Source organism: Seriola aureovittata, chromosome 23, assembly GCF_021018895.1.
Source record: "Seriola aureovittata isolate HTS-2021-v1 ecotype China chromosome 23, ASM2101889v1, whole genome shotgun sequence".
NCBI classification, from domain to species: domain Eukaryota; kingdom Metazoa; phylum Chordata; class Actinopteri; order Carangiformes; family Carangidae; genus Seriola; species Seriola aureovittata.
The window spans coordinates 16,568,052-16,595,551 of NC_079386.1; the positions used below are offsets into that span (position 1 = coordinate 16,568,052).

General features: G+C 43.8%; 1 protein-coding gene across 3 annotated transcripts in view; it reads left to right on the forward strand.

Annotated features, from left to right (window-relative positions):
- The window catches only part of exoc6b (exocyst complex component 6B), an 86,243-nt gene that overhangs the window by 40,594 nt on the left and 18,149 nt on the right, over nt 1-27,500 (forward strand). Inside the window, exons 16-21 of one of the 3 annotated variants that reach the window (XM_056369249.1) lie at nt 4,704-4,815; nt 5,570-5,704; nt 5,840-6,028; nt 9,516-9,545; nt 15,315-15,456; nt 19,000-19,073. In XM_056369249.1, the coding sequence (XP_056225224.1) occupies nt 4,704-4,815; nt 5,570-5,704; nt 5,840-6,028; nt 9,516-9,545; nt 15,315-15,456; nt 19,000-19,073 (682 nt within the window). The remainder of the gene's footprint in view (nt 1-4,703; nt 4,816-5,569; nt 5,705-5,839; nt 6,029-9,515; nt 9,546-15,314; nt 15,457-18,999; nt 19,074-27,500) is intronic. The other 2 variants (XR_008826616.1, XM_056369250.1) reach the window with 2 other exon arrangements.

Sequence of the window (27,500 nt, forward strand, 5' to 3'; positions counted from 1 at the left end):
GTGTTACACATGACAAAATAAGTCAATATAAGAAAAAGAAAAGTCATAAAATCAGGTATCTTGCTGCTTTGAGGATACGTTTCCATGAATACAGTCTGCTTTGTTCCGATTCACTGGATTACTTAAATAACTCGACTCCGTCTAAACTCACCACAATGTCCCAGACAGATGTTTTTCAAGTAACAGTTTCTCTCTGGTCTCCTGCTGACCAGACAGCACTAATCGCTCTTTTCAATCAGAGTAATGACTCCACTATTTGACCTGGCTTGATTTCTACGGTTGTGCACACCCTGCTATCTGGTTACCACAGCGGCACGCCTTCCTGCCCGGCTTCAAACACACGCACACGCATACAGCCGCACAGGTCCGGATGCAGACGGGACGATGGAGCAGGATTGTGGTCATTGATCCCCCCCCCCGACCTCTGACCTTAACCTCTGTTCACATTTCTGATTTGGCGGAAATGGAGTGTATGTGTGTGTGTGTGTGTGTGCGTGTGTGTGTGTGTGTGTGCGCGTGTGTTTTGCTGCTTTTCTACTTCATTCTAGATGCATTACTCTTCTTTTGTTATCGTGCAAGTGAATGTCTGTTGGAGAATCTACATATTTTTAACCACACTACTGATGTGGCTCTAATCATATCTGAACGATAAATAGATTGATTGGCATTAAACTTTGCATAGACACTCACGGTGGACCGTTGCATCCTACAGAATTTGAAGAGACTTAATACATTTAATAGCATTTGCATATCTCTGTTTTGCCCTTTTAAATTAATGAGTTATTTACTTTTTTTAAAAATATTTCTGGAAGTGTTCTCAATTGATTACACACACAAGATGGCATCCTGTTACACTACACAGGTCTTAAGTGAATTCTTGCCTTAGTGTCTTGTAGTATTTTGCAACGATACAAACGCTCAAAATGAAGGAAACGTCTCTTTAAGGAGGCGTACAAAGGAAACTGAAAGCGGTTGTTTCTACTTTTCATCCTTTGAGAAAACACAGTAATTCTCATCCAGTCACACTCAGACTTACGGTTGTCTGTTATTTTCTCTGTCACGGTTCGAGAAGCAAAGACTCCACTTGACCTGGATGGTGGTTTGGCAGGAGCTTGAGTGATGAAGATTGCTCAGCTCTGTGATGTTTTAAGAGGAAGAGGAGATGAGGTGATGTTGGCATGAAAGTTTGTGGGAAGGACATCGACCTGTACCCTGGAGGTAGAACAGCTGGGCCCACAGCCAGGAGCTTGCAGGTTAACTTTAGAGTAAGGAACCAGCACCTTATGTTGATTTTGTTGTTTTTGGAGCTGCCACACAACAAACGGATGCTCCGTGATCCTCACACTCGACCCCAAGCTCCGGTCCAGCTTTAGAAGACTGTGGGTGTGAATGTGTGGAGCCGTGAATATGAAGCAGGGTGTTTCTGAGAAAGAGCATGCTCGCTCACCCCCGGCCTGTTCGAGGTAAAGACTGGGAAGAAAACAAGCAGCTGTGAGTGGAGGCGATAACACTTCTGTGGCCACGGTTTCCACACAAGAGGAGACAATCTAGTCAAATCTCGGCCATGAATTGGCTGTTAGATCGCAGATTTCTCCAGCTGAGATCCAGCAGCTGTCAACCTGATGCCAGAGTGCTTTTAAAACTGGTTCGATGCAGCCTGGTGTCCAGTTCCCGCTAATCACAGGTGGTACGTTTTGTTCTGGAGTCGCCGTTAAACCAGTCACAGACTTTAAAGGAGACATTTTGGTTGGACTTCAGCTAATGGCTCATCTCGTAATTTAGTGATGCTGTTAAGTTTGTCAAGTCCTAATGTCTCTCTGGCGCTGCTAGCTTGTCGAGTGGTGTAACGGCGTCATTAGTGGTTCTCTGAAAAGTACGACCGACCTGTTATGAACATGAATTGTTGCTCATATTCAGTTGATTTGGAAAGAATCGTGGTCAAAAGATTCAGTCACAGCAACTTTTTGACTGTGTTGACAATTCAAAAGAGATGAACATATTAAAATAGCTGCATCAGACCATCCAATTTTGTATGACTCTGCTCTATAAACCATAAATTGCTGTGCAAAGTTAATGGTTTCCAGTCAGTCATAAGACATGAATATATGCTGGAACCATCTTTTCTTAGGTTAAATGTGTACGTTTCTGGTTAAGCACTTGTTTTAGCTTCTCGTCATGCTAACTTAGAATTTTGAGCTCTGATATGCGACAAAGTTTTTGTCAGTGAATCAGTTGTAATTTATTGTACGGCGCCGCTTCTGAGCTCTCGCACTAATCCTCCATGTTGTAACCTAAACATTATACAACTACGTAACCGATACTCGTGTTTCTTAACAAACAGCCTGTGTTTACGAAGCTGGTACCGCTGCCACTTTAGAGGGAGTTCTCTGTGCGTTTTGTACCACATGACCTCATAGTGGCCACTCACTAATTTCACATAGTTCCAGTCACATCGCTGAAGAGCTGAACCACAGTGACATTTACTGTGAGAACTGCTGTTTCAGTGACGGGTGACGTAGAAAGTCGTGCTAAGGAGCCATTTGAGGGTGAGAGAAAAATATGAGAGGAACTCTTATTTGCCTGCCATTACACACACACACACACACATTTACACACACACATACACAGAAACAGCATGTACACTCACTCACTCACTCAACCTGTCCATCTTCCAAACGTCAGCACATACAGGGAGCCGGGTCGACTTGGCTGCAAACTGATGACCGCAGTTGATTTCTATTATTAAATGTGAGGACCGCGACGAATCACAGTCACTCATTGCTCCACACTTGGATTAGGACATTGTGTGTGTGTGTGTGTGTGTGTGTGTTGTGTGTGTGTGTACGTTCCTTTACACTGTGTCTCGTGGTACAGTACGTGCATACCTGTGGCTTCCTGGCTACGTGTGCTCTGACCCCTTCACTGTTTTCACTGCTGCTGACTGTGTTCTTTTTTTTTTTGTGTGTGTGTTGTTGTCGTTGTTTCTCTTGGTGTATTTTTAGCAAATACCTCTGCATGTTTCCCTCCGTCGCTCACTGTGCTGTAAACACGCCTGCACCGGAGCCATTTGGCTTCATCTTGACAGCGTCGACCACTGTGCATTTATTGTGACTGATGGTGGCGTAAATATCATGAAATTCAATCTGGATTCTGCGGTGTGTCTATATTTATATATTTATATATATATATGTGTGTGTGTGTGTCTGCATGCTTGCTAGAGTTCACTAGCATACATTGACTTTTTGCCACTTTCCACACACACACACACACACACACACACACATACAATTTTTGTCCACTCTGCACTTCTGCCGCTCCAGGAATTTTCCCCCCCTTGCTCTGAATCGTCGGAACGTTTTTAGGATTCCTTTGCTTTTTTGGAAACAAAGTGAGTTTGGAATTCCACCTCTCACTCTCCCTCAGGCGACACGGTGTGTGTGTGTGTGTGTGTGTGTGTGTGTGTGTGTGTGTGTGTGTGTGTGTGTGTGTGTGTGTGTGCGTGCGTGCGTGTGCATGTGTGTGTGTGCTTAGGTTGAATTCCAGGCACACACAATTTACTGATTTGGTTGGAATGTGTTTGTTACCCACAGGGCTCTGGAATCACACACACACACACACACACACACACAAACACACACATGCACTAAGACACACACAAAACACAGATTCCTCTTCATCGTCTCTCAGTGGGAGAAAGCGATCGCTTACGTTTCCGCTGATTATCCCTCTCTGCGTGATGTGTGTTTGACCTCCTCCGACCTTTTTGTGTGTGCATGTGTGTTGCACTATAAAATGGGTTTTGTGTATTTACAACCTTCTGAAATGTGTCCTGACTGATTTTGATGGTGTGTGTGTGTGTGTGTGTGTGTGTCAGTATTTGTCCCCCTTCCTGTGTGTGTGTGTGTGTGTGTGTCTGTTCAACCTCTTGCACACACAGGCCTCAGTTCAGCTCTTTATGCAGGTTGAACCAGTTATTAAACAGCAGGTGATGCTTTGCCAGGGACGCACGCTGCCATGAAAAACCACACTAGACTCCCCACAATGTGCAGGAATGTCTTCACTGAACATCACCCACATTTCAAACATAACAAAACTGATAGTATGTCAGAGATTTGTATAAGTGGGTCTGATTATCCATCATCAAACAATTTGTTTTAACAGGAAATCTGAGCTCATTTCAGACTCAGCAGCCCGCAGGCTGTCTTTATCCTTTGTTGGCTGTACAGAGGTGGTAATTTTATGACTATTTAAAATTGGTAGAGGACTGGAGTGGGTAAATATATTTAGAAAATAATCAAGGAGGGTGACAGAATTCAAAAATAGGTTTTTGGATTTTTATCTAGCTTTCCAGAAGTCTGTCATTTCAATGATTTGTAATAGTCTGAGTCTTAAATTGCTATTTTTGAGTTGTTAAGCTTATGTTAAAGCTGCAGTCTTATCAAGAGGCTTAAGCCAATGGTAGACTTCTAATGAGCCTGACAGTTAATAACATGGTGATGTGCTCATTTGAATTGGCTGACAGTTAAACTTTTTCCAAATGGAGAGACTCGCAGACAGAGAAATTCACTTAAACTGTTTGTACTGGCTTCCAGACGCAGCAGCTTTCTGCAAGGGATGGAAGAAATCGCTTCTGCACAGTCACTGATTCTCTGTCTTTCTGTGTTTATATGTGTGTGTCTGTGTGTGTGTGTGTGTGTCCTCAGTTCCACGGAGGTCGACGATATGATCCGCAAGTCGACAAATCTGTTGTTGACCAGAACCCTCAGCCACTGTCTGCAGTACGCCATTAAAAAGAAGAATGTCGGGCTGGCAGAGGTATTGTGTTTGTGTGTGTTTGTGTGTGTGTGTCTGTGTGTCCAGTGTGTAAAAACCCCAGCCTGCTGCTTGTTATAATCTCTGAGGGAACAAGCTAATGTTGTTTGCACAACTTCAGTGTAACTCTGTTGCTCAGAACGGTCATTCTCAACATTTCCAGCTCATTTACCGACACAGAAAAAAAAGAAAAAAAGACACTTCCCCTTATCAACCTGTTGTTGTCTGTGATTTTCATTCTCCATGCGTTTTGTTTCCATGCTCCATGATCGGCCCTAGAGACCAAACACTCAGAACAGGATGTAATGATAAGATTGCATGTTGTGGAAAATTCAGTAACTCTGCGTCCTTCATTTAATAATCATAAACGGAGCTGAATTCCTGAGTAACGAGCAGTGTATCAAGACAGATGTTCAAATGGAGGCTTATGAAGCATTAAGTCAAACTGGACTGATTATTGTAGACAAACACTTTTATTCAGCAGAGGAATTAATCTTATCGAATTAATTATTACGATATCTTCTCATAAATAAAAGAAGATCTTCCCAGGAAATGAAGGTAAAGGTCACGGCAGCAACTGAGAAAACATAATGTCATAATGTAATCAGCACAGTCACACATGTAGGAACATTATACGTTTATATTCAATGGTTTGATTATTTTTTTAAATAAGAGACATAAATAGTTTATATCAAACATGGCTGAAGTTTCCCGGTGTCATTTTTGTGTCCTCTGTCTGTTGGATGTTTACACTCAGTTGGTGCAGGTGATCATTAACACCACCCACCTGGAGCAGAGCTGCCACTTCCTGGAGGAGTTTATATCAAACATCACCAATGTTCCTCCTGACACAGTAAACGCTACCAAGCTGTACGGGACCTCCACCTTTAAGGTAAACACAGACACACTCTTGTTTTTTTTTTTCCATCAGTTTGTTGTTTTGTCCCAGCATGCAACACAAACACACACAGCCATTATTCGCTCTGTCCTCTCTGATCTCTGTCTGGTGTCTGGTGTCCTCTTGCAGGACGCTCGTCATGCGGCGGAGGCGGAGATCTACACCAGCCTGAACGCCAAGATCGACCAGTTCCTGCAGCTGGCTGATTACGATTGGCTGGCCGCGGTGCAGGGAGGCGGGACTCTGACTGCCAGCGACTACCTGATCGACCTGATCGCTTTTCTGAAGAGCACCTTCAGCGTGTTCACCAACCTGCCTGTTAGTACACACACACACACACACACACACACACACACACACACACACCAATACCACTCTAATATCTGTATTAGTGGTCGACTGATGTGGGTTTTTCAGTTGCATCTGATAAAATACAACAATTTAATCATTATAATAATGAGGGTTGAACAATTAATCTTAACAAATATGGCCCATTGCAATATCTAAATAGCAAGAGCTGCAATTTTAAGGAAGGTTAAGGTAGAATGTGTCATTACGAACCATAAATGAAGCGTTGGGATGCTACAGAGACGCCTCAGCCTCGTATTCTCCAGATGTAAAGCAACATATTTGTTTGGTACAAGCTCCAACAAAAATCACATCGTCATCATTTTTAATTTGTTTCAGTGAAAGTGAAATGCAAAAAATGCCTTTTCCAGCTGAAATCGTTGAACCGAGACACAAAAAAGCTGAACTTAATTAATTAATATTTATTTAACACGTACGTATGTCTGCAGATATGTTTTTCAGCTAATACAGATTATCTCACTCGGCCTGATTAATCGGTCTATTACTAATCTGTTGCTAAAATGTTGCACTATTCCTTTAAACTATGATACTATGATGTCATGAAAATAGTGGTTTTAAACTGATTTATACATTTTCATGTCCACAGGAAATAAACCTGGAACATTAGTGTCTGCTACACGTAGACACGACCACATCCTCAGTGTGAGTGTGTGTGTTGACGTGTGTTATATAAGCTCACTCTGCATGTTAGCATGAGACATCACAGGGCAGGACAATCTGCTTTACTTCGTTAGAGTATCAGCTTGTTACGGGTTAGATCGTTAACATGGGGCCCGTTAAGCTCATTAAAGGGTGAGCTGGTCAGGTCAGCAGCACCAGATTACACAGCAGCTCCGGCTATTGACTCTACAGCCCGACTGCAATGACATTATGCTCTCCATAAGGATTTGATATTGCACCATGAACAGTGTAGAGTGTAGACAACAAATCATTCAGCAGCTATACGACATCACATCGAGCATCGTAATCACTTCCTGTTGTAGCAGCCGCTCTAAATGAAAAGAGAGTATTTTAGTAGCTTTAGGCCACAGTGTTAATAATCAGGATTAATTGATAAGTTTTGGAATCCTTAACACCAATTAACACCCGAAAGTGTCGACTTGCCAGCCTCTTTTTTGAAAGATCATGTGACCATCGTTTCATTTCAAAAAGTGACAGGAAGGTGTATGAGGGTTGGAGAACTGTAGTTTCCTACTAATATATCGAGCAGTGAACTGGACAGAGGTTCCAGATGTGTTTGTCTCACTGTAAAGTTGTCTTTTCGGTTCAGTTTATTTTTAACAATGACATGTCACTCAAAATATCTCCTCAGTTTTAAGCTCTTTATTTGAATCTTTATCTCTGTTTTCATTAGAAAAAAAAAAAACTGCAAACACACACACACACACACACACACACACACACACACACACACACACACACACACACACACACAAACGGGCGAGCTGTAAGATAATTGCGCACAGAGATTTGGCCAAAGCGGGTCACAAGGCCATAAGGCCACACACACACAGTGGTTGAGCTAAGTGTTTTCCAGCACTTCTAAGAAGCTTTTCCTACACCCCCACGAGCCCCGGACATGACCCCAACACACACACACACACACACACACACACACACACACACAGGTTAACACACACTCATGCAGTGTGGGGCCTCCTAAGTAGATCAGATGCTATGGATCTAAAAAGCTGGGTGGTATGACCCTCTGAAACAGAGGTGATCATATAAAAGAGTAGAGTTACTCAGAAATGAATTAGATACTATTGAAGGGAGCAGACAGGAGTGAAAAAATTTGTTCTGCTACTATTAGGTACTGTTGCCACTACTGCTAGTTTGGTGCTGCTTTACCATTACTAGCACTAATTCTGCTAAATCTGCAGTACCTCCGGTAAACGGGTCTTAATGAACCAAAATCTGACACTGCTTATACCGCTGCGTCTTCTAGTGCGACTGCAGCCTCAAAAATGGAGAGAAAATATAGATTCTAGTTTGTAAAATCCAAGCGGTGAAAAATGAAGCCAACAAACACTGCAGTTCCTCTAACGACCACTAGAGTCTGACTCCAACAGCGAGTCAATCCCCATAGACTCCCATGTTAAAATGTCCAACTTTTACAGCAGAAATAAACATGTTGGTACAAAAAAATGGTATTGGTCTCTAGAGCTAATTTCTTCTTCCTTCTTATTTAATTCAGATGTTCAAATTTTATTAAGACTTAAAGTCTCAGCTCCACCTCTTTGCCCATTTTTTCACTGCCAAGATGGCGACAGCAGAGCAGCTCACTCTGAGCTTCGCAACCACTCTTCAGAAACCTGTGGGTGACGTCACGGAGGCTACGTCCATCTCTTTATTTATCTTTGTTGATGGTAAAAATCACACCCTGATAAGCTGAAGTTTAAGGTAAAACAAGGAAATATGAGATAAGAAAATGCAATACGTGGTAGAGAGTGGAGCAGATGTTGGGGAGGCTCCAGCCCACTCAGAAGATTTGAAGTGTATGACAGATATTGGAGGAAAATCAAGATTCCAGGAATAAGTGATTTTTTAAAAAAGTTTTTATGACTAAAAAATAAAACCTGAGAGGTTATGCAACTAACAATAAGCACACTGAGAACCCGCAGGAACACACACACTGACCCGTCACCGATATTAATGGAGTGAAGGCCTCGCGGTGACGCAGCAACATTCTTGCAATGATCTGGCACATTCTCCATATATGTGTGTGTGTGTGTGCGTGTGTGTGTGTGTGTGTGTGTGTGTGTGTTTTCTGCTCATGTGGTTGTTTTAACAGCTCTGAATTTAACCAGTTGGAAGCAGACGTGCACTGAGGAAAACTCAGCAGGCTCATATTTCTTAAACAACTTTAGAGAAGGGTACACAGACACGTTCACCGTCCCAGTTCTCACTAGAGGGGAATATGCTGCCCTGTCCAAGAGCTAATAATACCACTCAGAGGTCAGCGCGACGTAGCTAAATACTCATAATCGAATTGAGCTCAGATTTAAAGATGGAACGGGGGGGAGAGAGGCATGAAAAGGTCTCAGGAGTGAAAATAATCATATGAAAATTAGAAAGAAAATTTTGGACGCGTAGCGCTCCAGTTTTATGACTTATAAGCTCCTTGATCGTTTTTTTTTTTCTGAAGCGCACTGAAAAGGTTTTGGCGGCGGCTTCTCCTCCGTGTGTCCAGGAGTTCTCCGTGGTGCTTCAGCACGTCGCCACATAAAGCCAGATTAGCAACATCTCAGGGGCCCGTGTGCAATAAATACCGTGGTGCAGGAAGCCGCCAACGTCCTCGCAGCAGTTTTGATTGAGGAGCTTTGTTTCCATGCAGTTGTTACACTCCCTCAGTTTTCATTTTTCCCATTAATAACACACCAGAATCAATGTTTTGCCATGCGCTAAATGTCCCGGTTTATGTTTCTTGCCGTAGGGAACGCCAATAGAACACGCTACCTTACCGGTGAGTATCTGGGTTGTTGTGGTAACGGAGTGATGTTGTACCAACCCCTGACTGACCTTGTTTAACCCAAATTTGACCCCTCCCTCCCCCACACACACACACCTGAGAGTTGACCAACCAGCATGTGAGATGTAAAGGAAGTGCTGCACGTTTGCCTGATATGTGTTCATGTGCTCAAATCTCTGTCCCAACCAGGGAGGGAAATCGAACCCTGCCACCAGCCAGTGCTAACCAATTGTTTGCATTTAAGCTAATGTACCAGAAACTCTGGCAGGTTACACCGTCATTTGGAGATCCTGCTCTAGTCTAAAACTTTATTTACTCTGTAAAATAGTTGATATTTAATCCTTTATATCTGATGTGGTTATGCAATCTTGAAGACCACGTCTGGTCTTCACTTTCTAAACAATAAAAAAATGAAATCTAAAGAAAAAGCCAGTAAAAAAAAGAAAAAAGAAAAAAGTATTTACTACTTGTTCCACTAGACAAAAATACATTTCCAACCCTGGTGTCAGTCAGATGAAATGTGGTCTCCAGTCCTTGAAGTGAAGCTGCTTGCACTGGCTCTTTGTGTGTGTCAAGGTTACATTCAAAGAGAAAACATTCACAAAAATGCATCCAAGCCCCGAGTCCAGACTTCATTTTTGTGGTGTTTCTTGAGTGACATGAACAAATACCTGCTGTAATGCAGCAATCTGTGATTGTTCCACAAAGACTAAATCTGGAGCGTCTCCCTTTACGGTGATTTGGAGGTTGACTATGTGAACTGAATTCCCAAACACATAAGTAGATTCCCATTTTCAGCTGTTTTCCAGGTCATGAATCAGAATAAGCACCTGTAACCCTTCAGATTCACTCCGTCACTCTCAGATTCCCTGCCTCAGATTTAGTCAAAGAGCTCTGGGGTGTCGCACATCAGTATCCTTTTTTTTTTTTTGTGCTGTGATCCCACCTCTTGACTTTTGGCTGCCCTGACTTGCTGTTCATTTGACTGACAGGTTTCTGGATGGACAGAGAGCATATTATACACCGTGTCGAATCCCTTCCAGGAGTTGTGAATCACTGCGCTATGGCATCGTGAAGCACTGACTTACCGTGCTGCTGTGTTTCTCACTCGGCCTGCTTCTAGCGTTATGAGGCCGAGGCTGAATCCAGCTGAGAGCACAAGCTGTGTCCGTAACGGGAGGCGCAGTTTGTTGGAGACTCATCGATCTGTTGTTACACTGAAAACCTTCACATATGAGGTTCTGGTTGTTCTAACAGATTTGTCAAGAGCCTTTTGAGTCTAGATTTAGCACAAACATGATCTCACACAGCTTCAGATGTGGAAATATCCCCTGCAAAATATGTTATCGAACCCTCGTTGTGTTTATGTGATGTTATATCGTACTTGCTCTGCCTTGGTCAGATCACCACAGCATTTGTAAATAACTTGTCATTGTCAATGGCGATCGCTAGCACAGTTAACTGAACAGGACTATAATAATGTGTTTCACCACACACAGACCCTGAAAATAACTGTGTTTGAATATTTGACCACGTCTGTTTTTGACCACAAACACACACACAAATGTTTTTGTTGTCGCTGGATCGGAACAAGATTTTCAGGATGCGTTAGAAGCTTCGTTAAACTTGTTTTAGTTTCAAGTATTAAAGCTGCACTTATATTATAATACAATATCATCATATTAACAATTGGTCAAATGACTAAATGTGTTGTGAAAGGGGTCGTTCATAGTGATGTACTCAGAGCGTTTTAGCATCTTTCAGCTCATTGTTTTGTTCCAGTTTTAAGTCGATGAAAGAAGCTTTAGCTTGATGCTGTTATGAGTCTCTACGTCTTCGAAAAATACCATTCCCCGCCCCTCCTGACCCTCATCTGTTTTTCAAACTGACCCGTGAAAAACACAGTAGAAACCGTAACTTTGTCAGAAACGTCCGTCTTCATGGAGAAAACCGTCACGGATAGTAAGAAGCTTTGATGGAGAAAGCACGTTCTCAGCTGCGTTATCCTGCGTGTGGCCACTAGAGGGCAGAAGAACTTCAAAGAGGTTGTTAGACAGACATTACAGACATATTAACTACTTATGAAGTTTGTTTTGGTAAATAAATGCTCGTTTATACACCAAGCAACATCAGCAGTGCCCGAACCATACGGTTAAAGATGAGCTTAAAACTCGCTTTCACGTTACACACAGTCATTTAATTCAATATTAACAACAAAAATATTGATTCATGCAGCTTCAAATTTAAACTTTCAGCTCCTGAGAGTTGAAATAGTCCCGGAGAAAGAGAGAGAGAGACAGAGAGATGTGTTTATTAGCATATTTTCCTCTCATTACTCCTCCTTTTCCTTCCTCGTCGCCCCTTTCATTCCTCGTTGTTGATCATTCACCACCCCTCTGTTTCTCCGCCTGACCCCGCCAGTCTCGTCCCCATCCTTTCCCCTCACCTCCTTCCCTCCACCTCGCCTGCTTTCTTTCTCTTTTGTCTATTTGTTCAGCCGTTAGCAGCTGAGTAGTTTTTAATGAGCTCTTTGATGAACGTCTCTCGTTAGCTGGAAGGAGGGTTGGAAGGGAGAGGTGGAGGTTTAGTATGATGTCGGAGGATGGAGAAGCGGCATCGCTCGGTGCCGTGTTCACTCCCTAACTGTCTCTCCTTCACTTCTCCTCCATCCTTCTCACCTTCACTCCTGCTCTTTCTTTCCCCTTTCTCACCTTTCCACTCGAGTTTTTTCCTTTACTCTGATTGACTTTCCTTCCCTTACTTCAACTTCCTTTCCTCCACTTCCTGTCTTTGCTTTTCTCTTCCCTTTTCCTTTCCTTTCCTTTCCTCGTCTTGACTTTACCTTACTTATCTTATCTTTTCTTTAATTTCCTCACCTCCCACCACCCCCTTTCCTTTCTTCACATTCTCTTTCCCTCATCTACCTTCCTCACCTTTCACATTTCAACATCTTTCCTCTCCTCACTTGTCCTCTTTCTTTCCTTTCCTTTCCTGTACCTTGTTTTCTTTTCTTTTCCTTTCCTTTCCCTCGCTTTTCTTTCTTTTCCTTTCTTCCCCTATCTTCATTCCTCCTCCTCCTCCTCCTCCTCCTCCTCCTCCTCCCTCCTCCCCGCCCCAGGCTAATCGTTCCCAGTTGTCTGTATTGAACTCTGAGACAACGCCATTTCTGTCAGACAGACCTACCTGTGTGTTTTTGTGTGTGTCAGTCTGCCCAGGTTCAGGACATGTAAATAGAATTAGCCCATTTCACGCTCAATCTCACCCTATGATAATTGACCCCTGGGGTTGTGTGGAGAGTGTGTGTGTGTGTGTGTGTGTGTGTGCGCGTACAGAGTTCAGAGGCCAGCATCGTATTGGAGGATATCCGGCCAGTCGTAGGTGTGTGTTTCTCGAACATATGTGCTCGCACGTGTGCGCCGTGTGTGTAATTTGATTTCCCTTTGAGGTGAGGGCTGCCTCTTGAATGAACTGCGCTCCAGACTCTTTCCTGGAGGTGGACCTCAGTTCACTCACTGCTACAATGGGATCTTTCTGCTGCTGTCGGGTTTGTTATATAAGATAAGATGAATTTTATGGATCTCCGAGGGGAAACCAGTTTATTACAGCGGCAGCGAGTTGAGCTGCTGCCTGGAGAACGGAGGAAATGATATTAAAGTTTGTCACGAACATTAAGAAATTACTTATTTAGACTGTTTGTTAATGAAAGACAAGAATTTAAAATAAAGTGTCTTTTACCGTGTTATTTAAACTTGGATTTACAGATTAGGGTTCATTTTTTTGATTGCTAAACTACTTCTATATATTTGGAAATCAAGGAGGGATGTTCCAGGAAATTCACAGAGTATGATTGTTCCTCTGAATCATTTCTCTGAATTTTTTCGAGATCACTTTACAGGAATATAAATATGTTTTCCAGCATTTCTTTGCATTAGCTGGTGGTTTTTCACATAAACTAGACAATCGACTAGATTAGAGATATAGTATGTTTCTTTGGTCACACATTGATTATAAAAACACCGGATCATCTACATAGATACATGTATAAACCTCTACTAACCAAATTTTTATTTTTTCATTTTGAATTATAAATGACTTTTTACTGTAAGTGCAATTTTATGCCCCATTACTTGACAAAATACAACTGACTCCTGTTTAAATGTGAGAGCAACCAAAGAAAAGAAGAAAACATGCCGTGTGCGCTGATTAACTTCCAACTCATAACAAATGCACAGATTTGTGTGAAACGCCTGTTAATGATACGTTCACTGTGACAGTTTACAAACATAATTAAACAACATTTAGAAACAGTCACGTGTGTGATCAGAGCTGTGTAAACACACAGTGTAATTATATGATTATAACAGGTTCACGCCAACACTTAAAGCTAAATTACCTGTGTGTTTGTCTGACCTGTGTGTGTGTGTGGTGTGTGTTTACATACGTGTCCAGTCTCACTGTGTGATTAATGAAGGTTATTAAAAATACACGGCTGGCCTGAGAAGCCTGGTGTGTATTGTCAATCACCTGAAGGCGCGTTTGTGTCGGGCACACATCGACGCCACGTCTCGTTTGGCGCCTTCAGGACGTTCACTTCCTGTTTTGTTTTTGCCGCTTATTTCGCACAGAAGGACAGAAATCACAGATGGTTTCTTTTTTAAATAGTTTTCAGTGGAAACACAATTGAGTTATTTAATGATTACATGAAGACAAAACATGTTCTTTCGCTGTGGATTTCTTCACTTTCACTCACGGCTTTGTGTTTTTTTTTTTTTTTTCCTTCCCCTGCTGCACTTTTACTCTTTCACTCCTCGTTTACCTCGTGTTCTGCCCCTTCCCTCTTCCCCTTTTCATCTCTCTGCTTCACTCTGTTGGAATGCAGACGTCTAGGTCAAGATCGAGGCCACGGCTAGTCACTGACATTGCACACGCACCCACAGTATACACTCACACACACACACACACACACACACACACACACACACACACACACACACACACACACACGCTCAATCAAAGCCACACAAACACATGTTTTGGTTTTGGTATTAATGCGTTGTCATGTACTTCCTCATCCGCTGCTTTTATTCTTATTATGCTCCTTCATCATCCTGACTGCACCTGAACATAGCATACTTCATTAACGCTCAGTGTGTGTGTGTGTATGTGTGTGTGTGTGTGTGTGTGTGTGTGTGTGTGTGTGTGTGTGTGTGTGTGTGTGTCTGTGTCTGTGTTTTCATACACTAAAAAAACCTTGTGATAAAGTGCACTCGATCAAATTCTGATTACCACTGTGTGTGTGTGTGTGTGTGTGTGTGCGTGTGTGTGTGTGTGCGTGTGTGTGTGTGTGTGTGTGTAGTTAAACACACGTCACATGCGGTTGTAAGGCAGCAGAGATGATAAAAAAGTAAGACGCAACTTTATTTAAAAACACAGTGTTTAAGTCGTCTGGTGTTTTTCGGGTCAAAGGAAGTGAGTGCACCTCAACGGGTCTCTTCAAACTAAAATATGTTAACGTACAGTATATGCACGTCTCTGTTGGTCTGACTGACCAACGTGCAGTCCATGGAAAGGTTTTGTTTTTCTCAAGACTAAAACATTTCTGGTTCAGTCGTCAGGAGACGATGTACTTTTTTATTTCTGGATGGAGGATGGAAAACGGAAAGATGTCACAGTTGCCGGAACAATATATGGAGACCTAATCTCTCTCTCTCTCTCTCTCTCTCTCTCTCTCTCTCTCTCTCTCTCTCTCTCTCTGTGTTTCAGGGTAAAGTGGCCCAGACCGCCTGCATGTCGGCCTGTAAACACATCTCCACCTCCCTGATGCAGCTCCTTCTCGACCCGGAGGTCCGACAGATCTCCATGGGAGCTCTACACCAGCTCAACACCGACGTCAAGGAGTGCGAGAGTGAGTGTCCACGTTTAGTTTTTCATGTTTTTAGTACAACTTGTCTTCCTTCAACTCCCTCCCTGCCCTCCTCTTTTCCTTTCCTTCCTCCCACACACACGTACGCACGACACGATCAGGCAAGCGGAAGGTGACGAGTCCAAAAATTCGATGCTTTTAAGATGAAATCACAGAAAACACAGATGCTACTTGTTTGGAAACCGGCTTGAAACTGTGTCATGTGTGCAGTTTGCGTTTGAGAGCACAGGGGGCGCTATGGTTTAGGGAGAGTATCGTTTATATCCTTTTATCCTTTCTACCTTTTCTTCTTCTCTTTCTGCTTTCTTCTTCCCTCACTGTTTTCTCTCTCCAGCTTCTCGTCTTCTGTCTCTTTTTCTTCTCCGGCCCTTTCCCACCGACACGAACTCTTTTGCTCTTCCTCTCTTTGCCTGTCTCCTCATCCTCCCTTCTCCTCCTTCCCATTGCATCCTCACTGCCCCCCCCCCCCCCCTTCGCTCCTCCCTCGCCTTGTTTTCTTGGAGATAAAGGAGCGAGAGAAATGAAAGAGTGAGAGGCGTCGTTGGCTCGGTTTCTACATGATCAAGGTTCTCAGAGTCACAGTATGGGTCACACGGTCTGCGTGTGTGCGTGTGTGTGCGTGTGTGTGCGTGCGTGTGTGTGCGTGTGTGTGTGTGCGTGTGTGTGTGTGTGAGACATAATGTGCAGTGACATGCGTGCAGTGCTGTGGAGGGGTTAGGAGGTTACAGAGTTACTTATTCGGGGCAGACGGAGCTGGGATCAGAAGAGGAAAAAACAACAGGAAAGGATGGAGAGAAGTGGAGGGAAAGGAAGTGAAGATACAGTGGATGAATGGATGAAATGAAAGAGGTGAATAATTTGAGGGATGTGAAGAATTCAAAGGAGGGAAGGGTGGAGAAAAGGAAACCGAAGGACAGCAAGGAGGTGGTGGAGGGAAAGAGGGATTAAATTTGGAGGGAAAAGGATGAAAGAATGATGGAGAGAGAAAGAGAAAGGAATAGGAACAAGGGATTTGTGAAAAGGTGAAATGATAAGTGGAAGGTGGATGGATAGATTAAAGGGAGGATGGGATGGAGGGATTGAAATAAAGTGAAAATAAGGGACTGTTAAACTTTAACCTTTAAAAAGGAGGTAAGTGAATCAGAGAAACGTATTAAATGAAAGAAAGGAAAGAAAGAGGGACCAAAGAAGGAATATTTGACAGGAGGATAAATAGTCAAAGAGCATTGAGTTCATGAAAAGAAGAATGAAAAATGAATGGACAGTAAGTATGAAAAGGGAAGGAAGGAAAGGAATAAACAAAGGAATAGAGAATGTGGAAAAAGGATAGAGGGAGTGATGAAAAGACGACAGAAGAAACGAAAGAAACGGTTGACGTTAAAAAGCAGAGAATGGTCCGAAAAGTAGAATAAAGAAATAGAGAGATGAAAAATGATGAGGTGAACGAGAAGGAACATTCCCACTGTTGGATCATGTTGAAGAAAGAAAGTGAAGTTAGAAGAGATTAAAAGAAAAAGAGGGTGAAACTGTGGGATAGAGAAGAAAGGGATGAAAGTGAGGAGAGTGACAGGAGGGCAGACAGAATGGGATTAAATGAAAGAGGTGTGAAATTAAAAAAAGGGCACAAGAAGAGTAGAACAAGAAAGAAAGAAAGAGGGCAAAATACACGGATGAGAGGAGGGATTAAATGAAAATTAACGGTGAGCTTGAAAGGAGGAGGAAGTGAGGCAGAGCACAGAGAAAGAGGGATTAGAGATTAAATAGAGGGAGCAATTTCAAGATTGTGACGGATAAAAAGAGAGGGAGGAACAGAAGAAATGAAAATGATCACTGAGGAACACGTGGAAAAAGATGGACATAGTCGGACATAGGGGTGTAAAGAAAGAAGAATGGAGCAAAACTGGCGAAAAAGGACGAGACGAGAAGTAGAGTGTGAACGGGCAAGAAAGTAAGGGAGCAGGGAGGGAATATGATAATGAGGATGATATTTACACGAGCATAAAAGCAAGAGAGTTGAATTAAGTTTGGACAAGATGAAAGAGCGATAGAAGAGGAAGAAGAAACTTGCTTGATTTCATTCAGGAAAGTCTGAATGAAATTAGTTAAATGATGTAAAATGTGGAGAAATGAAGGTAATAAGAAACAAAGGCAAGAGGAAAAAACTGAGATTGAGAGAAGGGATTTAAACAAACGCAACGTAAAAACTGATGACTATTAGAATTTCTTTCCCCTCCCGCTCTTATTTTGAAAAGTTCTCGGTGACCGCAGCAGCACTGAGGTCTTCAGCTGTGAACGTGGGAAAGCAGAAGGAGAGAGTGATGGAAGTCCGCCGTGATTACTAACGTATGTCGTCGTGTCACAGCGGATAGAGAGCTGTGATTGGTCTCGGCCTGTGTTGTCACTCAGGTTGAAGACTTGTTCAAATGGAGAGAGAGAGAGAGAGAGAAAGAGAGAGAGAGAAAGGTAAAAGTTAGCAGGTGAAAACGGAGGATAAAAAGTTACTGTAGCACAGCTTCAGTTCATGTGCAAGGCCCTGTGTGTGTGTGTGTGTGTGTGTGTGTGTGTGTGTGTGTGTGTGTGTGTGTGTGTGTGTGTGTGTTTGTGTGTCACGGGGGTCACTGAAGATGGCAGGCGTGTAATCAGTGCTGTGGTGTGTATGGCCGTGTGTGTGTGAGTGTGTGTGTGTGTGTGTGTTGTGAGGTGAAAGAGATTAGCTACAGGCTTGCTCTCTCTCCCTCCGCAGCACTCCTCTTTTCTCTCGTTCCCTCGCTCAGAATACCAGTCGGCTTGTTTACGGGGGCCAACTGACGCCAAGACCCCAGCTCACACTCCGTACGACCCCGACACACACAGACGCTCTCACACACACACACACACACACACACACACACACACACACACACACACACAGGCGTCACCCTGGGTTCAAAATCCAACAGTTCTCGACTGTTCTCGAACATGCCGGTGAAGCCCTGCACAAACAACAAATGAACACACACACACACACACACACACACACACACACACACACACACACACTTGACAAGCTTACCAGCTCTCACACTGTCACATTCATGTTCGGCAAGACAAACGCAATCTCCAACACACACACACACACACACACACACACACACACACACACACACACATTCAACCACGCATACACTACAAAACCTTTGCTCTCTCACACCCACAAACACACACCCTCCCTTATTCACACACACACACACACACACACACACACACACTCTCCATTCCCTTTTTCAACAAGACCCAGCGACATGACTCTAACACCCTGCCCTCCCCTTCCCTTCCTCCCCCCTCTTCTTCCTCCCCCCTCTTCTTCCTCCCTCCTCCTCCTCCTCCTCCCCAGGCTGTCATTTGTCTGCCAATCTATCCCGATGCATAGCAAATCCGACCAGGTCTTTTATTATTCAGTTTTTCACCCTCTTTTTTTTCCTCCTCCTCCTCTCTTCCCTCTCTCCGGGGGTGGACTGGGGGGGGCGGGTTTGTATTTTCCCACAGGTTTTGCCAGAGCCGGCCCGGTCGCAGGCTTCCAGGGTGACACGTTGCTTCTGGCCTTCAGTGACTTGAGACAAGTAGGTCTTTGTCTCCCTCGTGGTCCTCTCTCCTTCGTTTTCTCTTTCTCTGTTTTTTTTTTTTTCTCACTCCGCTATCTTTTTTCTACCTCCCCCCTCCACACCCCCCTTGTCCTTTTCATCCTTCCTCCTATCCTCCCTTACACCCCCCTCAGTCCTCCTCCAACGCTTTCTCCTCCTCGTCTTCCTCCTTCATTTGGTTTTCTGATTTTTCCTTTTTTTGTTTTTTTTTTACCCTCTACTTTCTTAAATCTGTCCTTCTCATCTTTTGTTTTTACTTCTTTTATTCTCCCTTGCTGTTTGCTGTCATCCTTTTATAACCTGTCACATTTTGTTTGTCATCGTTTCATCCAGCAAGTCATCTGCTGTCGTCTTCACTCACTCGAGAGAGAAAAAAAAGAAAGAATCATAAATCAACTTAAATTTAAGCAGTTTAAAGCTTAAGAGTGACACAAACAAACGTTTGCTAAAGAGATTAAAACCGGGGGAAAGCAGGAAAACAAAAGCAGAGGTTGTGAGAAATGAATACGAGTTGTTTCACGAGGTCGTCTGATGCAGGATTTCAGATAAATCACGCGGCTGTAGATTTCAAGATGTCAGATTATTGGAGAATGTGTCAGACTCCTTCACTTCCTGTATTTCACCAGGTCAAAGTCTCATTGAGATTTAATGATATGACTTGAGAGTTTTCTACCAGTGTGGCTCAGACAGACGCTGCTCCATCCCTGTATGACAGTGTTGTTAAGGGACCTTTATTTATGTGGGTGGACTTGAATATGGCAAAACGGGAGATGGGCTGCACTTCTGCAGTCTTATCGATCTTACAACACCTGCCACGTTCACCCATTCACTCACACGCTCATATGATCTGGAACGGCCATCAGGGGCAGTTCACGGCTCAGTAACAACAAGTTACTTGACAGAACTAAACTGTTATCAGTTTGAAGTGTTAGCTAGTTCCCTCGTGCAAACCGAACTGCTCCTTCGTGACATTTTCTTCCTCTGTGTAAGTCATTTTCAGCCCAGCATCGTCGTCGTTGAGGTCAAACACTGTGGTCATGCTGATAGATGCTCGTAGAGCAGAGAGGTCAAACTCTGTCGCTGTACTGGAGCAATAACAGCGTATCAGTGAGAATGTTTAAGCAGCTGAGGCGGAAACACTCGTCAGATTGTCGTTCACTTGCTCTAAATTTGGACTCCAGGTTAGGACCGCTTCACCAGTTTTCTTAGGGGCCGATCAGGGTCCTCAGACCTGATATTGAGAAACAGTCGAGTGCAGGAAGTGGCCCGACTGTGAGCTGGGACGTCTTGTTTCGGGTCCTGGGAAAAACAGAGCAGAACCAGTCAGAGGAGGGACAGAACTGGACGGCTCCGCTGAGAATCCAGGATGTTGGGCGGAGTGTGTGTGTGTGTGTGTGTTTGTGTGTGTGTGTGTTTGTGTGTGTGTGCGCACGCGCGCATGAGTGCGTTTGTGCATGTGTGTTTTAGTGTGTCGCTGTCGTATTTTCGACTTTGCGAAAAAAGTGTTTTGGCAGGCGAGTGCGTACGTGCGTGGAAGTGCGCGTGAGCGAACTTGTGTTTGCTGTCGCCATTTGCGAGTGTATTCTTTGGTGTGTGTTTGTGTGTCTGTCATCGTTGTTGAATGTGTGAAACTGAGCGGAGTGTGTGTGTGTGTGTGTGTGTGTGTGTGTGTCTGTCATCTTTGTGAATGTGTGAAACGGGGCGAAGAGCCCGAGTGAAAGTTTGTGTGGCTTTTCTGGCTGCTGTGTGTGTGTGTGTGTGTGTGTGTGTGTGTGTTTGTAATCATTGCTGTGAAAATGGGCAGAAAGTGTGTGTGTGTGTGTGCACGGACCTGTGTGTTAAGTTGAGCGTAGAGTGTGTGTGTGTGTGTGTCTGCTTGTGTGTCATCGCAGTGAATGTGTGAAACAGGGCGGAGAGCAAGTCAAAGTTTGTGTGTCTGCTGCCTGTCTTTGATGTGTGTGTGTGTGTGTGTGTGTGTGTGTGTGTGTGTGTGTGTTTGTCGTCGTTGTTGTTGTTGAGTGTGTGAAAGTGGTTGGAAAGTGTGTGTCAGTATTTTTGTGTGTGTGTGTGTGTGACAGCGGATGACGGATGGGCCGGCAGGACGGAGCAGGGGACGATGAATGAGGTGACAGACAGAGACGGATAGCCCTTTATCCCTCCGTCACAATCCCTCTTTCTCTCTCCCTCTCTTCTCTTTCTCCGCCTGTCGGGATGATGCAGTGCCTCTTGTTCTCCCGCTCGGAGGAGGAGAAGGAAGGGGGGAAGATGGGGAGAAGGAGAAAAGAAAAAAATTGCATTCATCCGGCATCGATGTTTACTTCTACCCCCCTCCTCCTCTTCTCCTCTGCGCTTTCCCCCTTTCCCTCCTTTGCTCCCACTGCTTGCTTCATCCTCCTCTTCCTCTGTCTCCATCCTCTCTTTTCTTGCCTCTCTTCCTTTTCCCCTTCCCTCCATCTCCCCCCCCCCCCCTCCCTCCCTCCCTCCTCCTCTCGTCTTTCTTTTGCTGATCAGAATCGGTTGACTCCATCGCTCCTTTTGGACTTATTCAGCTCCTTCGCTCTTTTATTTCTGTCTCTTTCGGCCTCTCATCCATTGTTTTTCTTAACCTTTCTTATCATATCAAAAGGAGGGCACCCCCCCCCACACACACACACACACACACACACACACACACACACACACATTCATACCTCATGCCTGTGTGTACACATCTGCCCGAGCGCATCTTTTTGTGTGTGTGTGTGTGTGAGATCCACATTCTTCGGGGTAAATTTTTCATGTTTATGTGTCGACATGTGCTCATATGCACGATTGATGCTTTTTGGAGTGTGTGTCTCTTTGTGTGTATATGTGCGTGCGTGTGTGTGTGTGTGTGTGTGTGTGACCTGGTGGTGAATGGTCGATAAATCACGCTGACGGGGCCGTTTGTTGTGTGGTCGGGTCCCGGTGTTCTGGAAGGTTCCGGGGTCCTGGGACAGGGCCGAGACAGGAGTTCCCCCAGGACACACACACAGACACACACACACACACACACACACACACACACATACTCTTAGATACTCAGATGGACACACACAGTGCACACAGGAGATGAAAACGCGGTTGGTTTCAGCAGTTTGAAAAACACAGCATGTGTAAAATACAGAGTGAAGTGTGCAAAGTGAATTTTTTTTTTTGTGTGTGTTTATTGTGATATTTTTTTTTTTTCTCACCATATTTACTGTAAAACCATCAAGGTCAGGGATCTGAAACACAGGTGCCAGTTCCGTACCCGAGTGTCGGTGCCGATCACATATTGCTTTAAAAACGTATATATCATGTTTTCTTAAAGTCTTAAAAAGCACTGATTAAGCTTCCTCAGAGATTTATCTCGGAGCGCATTAAAGGCAGGAACGTTGCTTATAAAAAGCTTTTCTCTGTGATTTTAGGTGGATAACTGTGGCAGGGAAATCCCCTGTACTGTTGTTCCAGAATAAAGTAGTCATTTTATAACTGGTTAATCCGTCTGTCTTCTGCTGCTTATCCAGGGTTTGCGTTATAGGCATTAATTATTTATATAATTAGGAATGTGCGCAGAAGTAATGACAAAAATATCAAACACTTCAGTAATTCCAGGCCATACCATCTTCCATACTTGGCTTTAGGGAATATGACCATGAAATAGGTATTAAATTGTATTATGTGTTATATTAAAACGTCTTAAAAGTCCAGTAAACATCTTAAATCTCTCTTAGCAGCCGTATAAGATCCACCACAGTCTAAAACCCACAAAGGGAGGATTTAAATCAGGAAGAATCAGACCGAGAATCAATGAGAACTTCAGGTACTTGACAGTTTCCATGACTTGGTGCTGCAGACACAATACACTTAATACCCAAACAGTGTTCAGATTTCATACCCAGACGTAAATATCATACTGTTTCTCCTTAAGAGGCTGAAGTTCTTTCCATTTGGCCAGAAAAACAACTCTTGCTTTTACAGATGGGAAAGTTCTCAAGTTCCTATTGCATGAGGTAAACATAGCAGTGTCTGATTTTCATGCTATACACAGGATTTATTCAGTGCGTATGAATATATATTTAATATACTGTTGCTATACGATAAATCCAAACACCTTCATGTGTGTTTCAGTAACAGGAAATGAAACGGGGCATGAACTGACGGATGTTTATTAAACTTTAAAACGCTTCACAGAGATAAAGGGAAGTTAAATGTTTAATATTATTTTTCACCAACAACATATTGATATTTACATCTGAGTCCTTGAAAAGTATAAAATGAAGTTTCTCTTGTCTAAATGACGGATATAAACAACCATAAATCACTAGAAATGACAGGAAGTACCTGACCACCCTGTGAACACCCTTTTAAACTTTATGGTCAAACAGACACCTGTTGCTTCCATAACATCGTCAGGTTATAAATCACAGTAATGATGAAGAATCCAGTCTGTGTGCAGTTTGGCAGGTTTGCAGCAGATTTGTTGTTTCCTGTTCTCCTTTCCTGACTCAAGCATTACAGAGCTGCTTGCAGAGAAAATCTTTTTAGATTTAACTCCAGATATTTCGTAATCTTGACCTGCAAACGAGGCAGGAAATGCGACCGTAAAGTAAAGTTTTTTTTATTTTTTTATTTTCACTTCACTTCCTTTAAATTATTCAATTAACTTCAGTCAGTAATAGTAGAAAAAATATCCATCACAGTTTCCCAGAGCCCGAGATAAAGTCTTTAAATGACTCGTTTTGTTCGACCAACAGACTGAAATCTAAAAATAGCAGCAGATTATCACATTTGAGAATCTGGAATGAGAGATTATTTCTTTTCCTTCTGAAATGCTGAAAACTGCTTCAGTAACTTCATAAAAAGTCGAGTTCTGTGATGGATGGTGATGTACTCTAGGTTTGACATTTGACCCGTGGACCTGACCGGACCCGGCTCTTATTTTCTGCCGCTCTCTGCAGCGGTTGAGTCGGAGACTAAAAGCAGCAACACATGAGCTTTTATGGCGAACCGTCTCAGACTGTCGAGAAAAAGGCTGATTCACTGTAACAAGCTTATCTGAGCTGTCAGCAGCTTTCTCCTGTTCTCGACAATTGCTAAATAATTTGGTGAGCGTAGGAGGTTGATTGTGTGTGTGTGTGTGTGTGTGTGTGTGTGTGTGTGTGTGTGTGTGTGTGTGTGTGTGTGTGTGTGTGTGTGTGTGCTCCCCAGGCTGCCCGTTTCCACAGATCCTATCAATCCTCCTATATTTAGAACATTCAGAAGTCTGTGGTTACTTCAAACCTTTGGCTGGCCCTTGTGTGTGTGTGTGTGTGTGTGTGTGTGTGTGTGTGTGTGTGTGTGTGTGTGTGTGTGTGTGTGTGTGTTGTGTGTGTGTGTGTGTGTGTGTGTGTGTGTGTGTGTGTTGTGGTGTGGCATACCCCCAGAAAAACGCTTGCAACAGTAGAGTTCCACTCATCCCCTTCTCCACTCGTTCATACGCCAGGCATGCATTCTTCCACCTTCGCCCTAGTGTGTGTGTGTGTGTGTGTGTGTGTGTGTGTGTGTGTGTGTGTTTCTTTTCTTGTCATTGATTGGTCCCGGGTTCATTCCATTGGTTGACCACAGACAGTCAAATTCCATCCATTCATTGATCTCTTTTGCTTTTTGAGATGTCATCTTTTACCCCCCCCCGTTCTTCTTCTTCTTCTCTTTCTGACCTCTTTTCTTTTGTTTCTCTCACCTTCACTTCTCCGCACTTCTCACCCCAACATACGACGAAGAGCCAAACCCCCCCCCCCCCCCCCCCCCCGGGCCACGGCAGCTCTTCTGTCGGCTCGGACCAGACGCGACACACTCCTGTTTTGTGGTTTGTCCTCGCACTGTCGCAGATGCTGCGACCCAGGCGTCAGGCTGTAACCATCACAGGTCTTTACACCTGCCTGTTTCCCCAGCATCCCACATGAAGCGACTCTTCTCTTGCACTGAATGTATCTCAGACTCAAGTTTAAGTTTCCCGTTTTCTTCTTAGTTTATTCTTTTGTTTCTTCCTCATCTGCTCTTTCTCTTTCTCTTACTCCTCATTCTCCCACTTAAACCCTTGATTTTGCCCTTTATTTTCTTTTATCTTTTTCTTCATCTCTCATTCACTCACTTTGACACTAACTGGAGTTCAGTTTCCTTCGTAGCACAGACACACACACACACACACACACACTTTTGCTCGCAGTACTGTTTGCCCTCGGTCTGACGTTTGTGTGTCCCGACCATTACCTCACGAGGCTTCCCTCTCGCTCTCCAAAAGCAACATGTCACAGCATGACAACTGCTCCCCTCACCCCGACTCTGTGTGTGTGCAGATTGACTGGCGTAGCCAGTAGCGATTATCCAGTGACAGGATAGCAGACTCTCCCCCTCTGCCTGTGTGTGTGTGTGTGTGTGTGTGTGTGTGTGTGTGTGTGTGTGTGTGTGTGTGTGTGTGTGTGTGTGTGTGTGTGTGTGTGTGTGTGTGTGTGTGTGTGTGTGTGTGTGTGTGTGTGGAGGTAATAGACGGTCTCAGGGATGCGATGAGGCCCAGTGGGGGAGGAAACCTCCATCTCACCTCCGTGTAACCCAGACTAACGGGGCAGAGGGAGGGACAGGAGAGATGGTCGGAAAAAGAGAAGGAAAAGTGGAAATTGGAGAAAGTATGGAGACGTAGTTTAGAGAAAATACGAGTGAAACGTAAAATCTTATGGGTTTTTCTGTACATTAGATTTGGACTAATGTATAATAGAAAGCTGCAGACTCATAATTGAAATTACGTCTTTAGTGTAAAAGGTTTAAAGGCCAAATCAGGTCTCGTTTCCTCCTTCAGAATAAAACCGTTTGCTCTTTTTTTTTTTAAAATCTCGTACAGTAAGAAAAACAAGCGGCACGGAGCGGCGTCGTCCATCAGCGCAGCAGGAAGCCTTCACTTGATTCTGTCACAGTTTGTTTGTTACTTCATTGTTCCCGCCTCGAGTGCACATGCTACTTAACGCTCCGCGCTTCATTTCAGTTTCCTGACTCCCACCGAAATAAATGATGCACTCTTCCAGGAAGCAATCGCTCAAAATCATATTGTCTTATTGTTTATGCCCGCGTGTCTTTATTTAGCAGTTAACCTCATGTCAGTATCGATGATATCAGGTTTTTGAATGTGTGACTGTAATTCCTCCTCGGTCTTGTACGTCTGCCAACGTTTTGTTTTCGTCTTGAAATGAGGATAAATGGAGTTTCGTTTAAGCTTCTGTTAAACCCCTGTAGTAATGTCAACATGATTTATGTCCTGGAGTTTGATCCAGAGTTTGTCTTCAGCCAAGTTGACCTGAAATCTACACCCATACGTGGAGGGATGGAGGGGGGAGGGAGGGAGGTTAGAAAGCGATGAAATGGAGGGATAGAGAAGGAAAGTAGACGAGGAAGTAAGAAGGGGAGGAGAGAAGGTCACAGGACATATAGATAAAAATCTTTGGCTCTCAAAATTCAGGTTAAAGGCTTTAAAAACCTGTTTTCTCCTGCAGCTTCATGAACACACAAGTTTCTCCTGCAGTTAGAAAAGACTTGGTTCATTCACATGAGAGATTTCTGCTCATCTCTTTAGCTTTTTATTCTGAAAGGAGCTAAATAAAGTAGCAAACAGGAGACATCTGGTTCCTTTCTTCCCCCAGTATGTTTGGAGGTGCAGCACACCTGACTTACCACTCACTCTCATCTGGCCTCCGTGCATCGTCCGCTCTAACTTATTATCCAGGAACCAAAATCCGAGCTAGGCCAAGATTCACTCGGCATTCATCTCTGGTTTCTCAAATCATTCAAGACGAATCAGCGTCATGATAAGCAAATTGTAAGTCAAGATACTGACAAATGAACTCATGAGACGTATGAACATTCCTCTTTCCTGTGTTTCGAAGCCGCTGAGACGGCGTCCTCTCAAAGCACAGGCTTAATAATTAAATGTTGTACCTGAGGAAGGCCCATCTGTCACCGTCTCATTCATTTTTCATCGCTCGACTTGACAGACTTTAGGTTTTCAAGTCTTTAGGCAGTAGAGTTTGAAGTTGAGGGCAAAGAACGGAGTGATGTGGTGGAGGAATATTTAAAGGGAGAAGAAGGAGAAAGGGCAGGAGGAGGTTAGACCGAGGTGAGAATGAGGACAGGAAGAGATAGACGAGGTCAGAGGGATGGAAGGAGGCAGAAGAATCTGCTACTGTCACATTCCTGAGGACTGTGGTCACGCTTGGATGGCTGCAGCGCGTGGGCGTGTTTGTAAGAGTGTGTGTGTGTGTGTGTGTGTGTGTGAGTGTGTGTGTGACAGGTCAGGTTCAGGAAAGGGACTGCTGACAAGTCAGGGATGAACTGTACGCACGTGTGTCGGGGCTGAACGGCGGCCAGCGCACATGCTCG